The 2,792-nt window shown below is 29.2% G+C and overlaps 1 protein-coding gene across 1 annotated transcript in view; it reads right to left on the bottom strand.

The window, feature by feature from the left end:
• Positions 1–209, bottom strand: part of LOC124418734 (uncharacterized protein DDB_G0271670-like) — a gene marked incomplete at its 3' end in the record, with an annotated part of 4,248 nt that extends 4,039 nt beyond the window's left edge. The window contains exon 1 of the mRNA XM_046945954.1: positions 202–209. Coding sequence (XP_046801910.1) covers positions 202–209 — 8 coding nt within the window. The remainder of the gene's footprint in view (positions 1–201) is intronic.
• Positions 210–2,792: the final 2,583 nt, after the last annotated feature.

Genomic DNA, 2,792 nt, shown 5'->3' with positions numbered 1-2,792 from the left:
GTCCAGACTATAGTCTATTCTATAGTCCAGACTATAGTCTATTTTATAGTCCAGACTATAGTCTATTCTATAGTCCAGACTATAGTCTATTCTATAGTCCAGACTATAGTCTATTCTATAGTTCAGACTATAGTCTATTCCATAGTTCAGACTATAGTCTATTCTATTGTTCAGACCATAGTCTAAGTCTTGCAAAGTTACTTTACCATATTTTAAATTTTATATGTAAATAAATTATGCTTCCTGTTAAATACCAATTTACCTTCAGCAACCTTTGCAGAAAATTCAATTACATAACTCTCCTAATAACTGCAATTTTCTGATGTAGGCCAACAAAAAAAATTTAATTACATGCAATTTACTTGAGCGAAAAAAGGTTTTTAAGCTCAATCAGCAAAATTTTACTATTTGACAAGCATAGCCACATCAAAATGGCTGCTGCTGGTTGCTGCTGTGACTAGCAGCTGACTTAGCTTCTTTACTTGCAACATGACACTTTTAACTAGGGAAAAATGACACACAAAACACTTTGACAGGGCACAAGAAGAAGAAAAACATGGTTGATGTTAAACTAAACATTAAAAAGGTTAATTTATGACATATTTATGTTAAAAATAACTATTTGCAAGGGGTAATTGAAGTAAGTAATATTTGCAAGGGAAAGAATTTGTTTAGATGTTTTTTTTTTACTTTTTTGGGTAATATACATCAGTGTGATAAAGAAGGAAGTTAGTTATATATATTTGATACTATAGGAGGTCTTGTAAATGCTTATTGCTGGGGAAAAATGTCTTGCAGTTCCAATTTATCATAGAAAGGGGTCTAGTAAAGTCTTTGTACTTTGAAAAAATGTCTTTCAAAGTAGTTTAACTATAGAAAGAGCTGTTGTAAAAACTATAGGCTTTGGAAAGCGGTATTGCAAAGGTTATTTACTATAGCATGTGGTCTTGCAAATACGTTTTAATGTGAAAATTGGTCTTGCAAACACTTTTAATTACAAAAAGTGGTCTTGCAAACACTATTTATTACAAAATGTGGTGTTGCAAATACTATTTATTATGAAAGGAAGTCTTGCAAATTGGTTTAACTATAGAAGGGGGCCTAGTAATGACTGTTCATTATGTAAATGGGTCTTGTAAATACTACTCACTTTGTAAATAGGTCTTGCAAAGGTATTTTACCATAGTAGAAGGTCTTGTAAAGTCTATTTACTAAATGTAGTAGGGTTGCAAATACGTTTTAATGTAAAAATTGGTCATACAAACACTAATAATTACAAAAACTGGTCTTGCAAATACTATTTACTATGGAAAAAAGTCTTGCAAATTGGTTTTATTATAAAAATAGGTCTTGTAAAGACTATTAACTGAGTAAATGGGTATTGCAAAGGTATTTTACCATAGTAAAAGGTCTTGTAAAGTCTATTTACTAAGTGAGGAGGTATTGCAAATACTTTTTAAAGTGACAAAGGGTCTTGCAAACTCTATTCATTATAAAAAGTGGTCTTGCAAATATTATTTACTATTGAAAAAAGTTTTGCAAATTGGTTTTATTATAAAAAGAGGTCTTGTAAAGTCTATTCACTTAGTAAATGAGTATTGCAAAGGTATTTTACCATAGTAAAAGGTCTTGTAAAGTCTATTTACTAAGTGAAGAGATGTTGCAAATACTTTTTAATGTGAAAAATGGTCATGCAAACACTATTCATTGCAAAAAGTGGTCTTGCAAATACTATATACTATGGAAAAATGTCTTGCAAATTGGTTTTATTATAAAAAAAGGTCTTGTAAAGACTATTCATTATGTAAATAGGTCTTGCAAAGGTATTTTGCCATATTAAAAGGTTTTGTAAAGTCTATTTACTAAGTGAAAAGGTGTTGCATAGGCTATTTACTATGGAAAGTGGTCTTGCAAAGACTATTTACTATGTTAATGGGTCTTGTAAAGGTTTTTGACTGTAGATAAAGGTCTTGCAAAGACTATTTACTAAGGGAAGAGGACTTGTAAAGACTATTTAATATGAATATGGGTCTTGCAAATGTTTTCTATTATAGAAATAAGTCATACAAAGAGACTTTGCTGTAGAAATTAGTCAGGTAAAATATTTTTGATATATAAATAGGTCTTGCAAAGTATATTCAATTAAATAATAGGTCTTGCAAAGTATTTTCTCTTTAGTTATGGGTTTTGCATGTCTTGCATAGTACTTATACTTTAGTAATAGGTCTTGCAAAGTTGTTCTCCTATAGAAATGAGTCTTGCAAAAGCTTTCTACTATATAAATGGGTCTTGCAAAGTACTTTTACTTAAGTCATAGGTTTTGCAAAGCATTTTCCCTGTAATAATGGGTCTTGCAAAGATATTCTACTACCGAAATGGGTCATAGAAATATAGTTTACTAAAGAAAAAGAGTCTTGCAAACGCTAATAACTATAGAAATGAGTCTTGCAAACTACTTTTTGTTTTGTAATAGGTCTTGCAAAGTATTTTCTCTTAAGTAATGGGTCTTGCAAATTTCACTATACTATAAAAAAAGTATTGCAAATACATTTAATTATTAAAGTTTTCATAATTTCAGATTTTTTCTTTTATATTTTCTGCTCTTTAAACATTATTTACTCTTTCTCTCTTTACACGGTTTTTCATTAATTTTCATTATTTCCCATTAATATACTAAAGTAAACCTACATTTAAACTACATCTTTACAATCATAGAACACTATTAAAACAAAGCTCTACTCTTTTACTAGACTTTAATTGAAAATGCAAAATTAATTAACAATTTTTTTTAA

This window comes from Lucilia cuprina, chromosome 3 (genome assembly GCF_022045245.1).
Source record: "Lucilia cuprina isolate Lc7/37 chromosome 3, ASM2204524v1, whole genome shotgun sequence".
Taxonomy (NCBI): Eukaryota; Metazoa; Arthropoda; class Insecta; order Diptera; family Calliphoridae; genus Lucilia; species Lucilia cuprina.
Note: the sequence above shows the minus strand (reverse complement) of the source record. Positions and strands in the feature narration are given on the sequence as shown.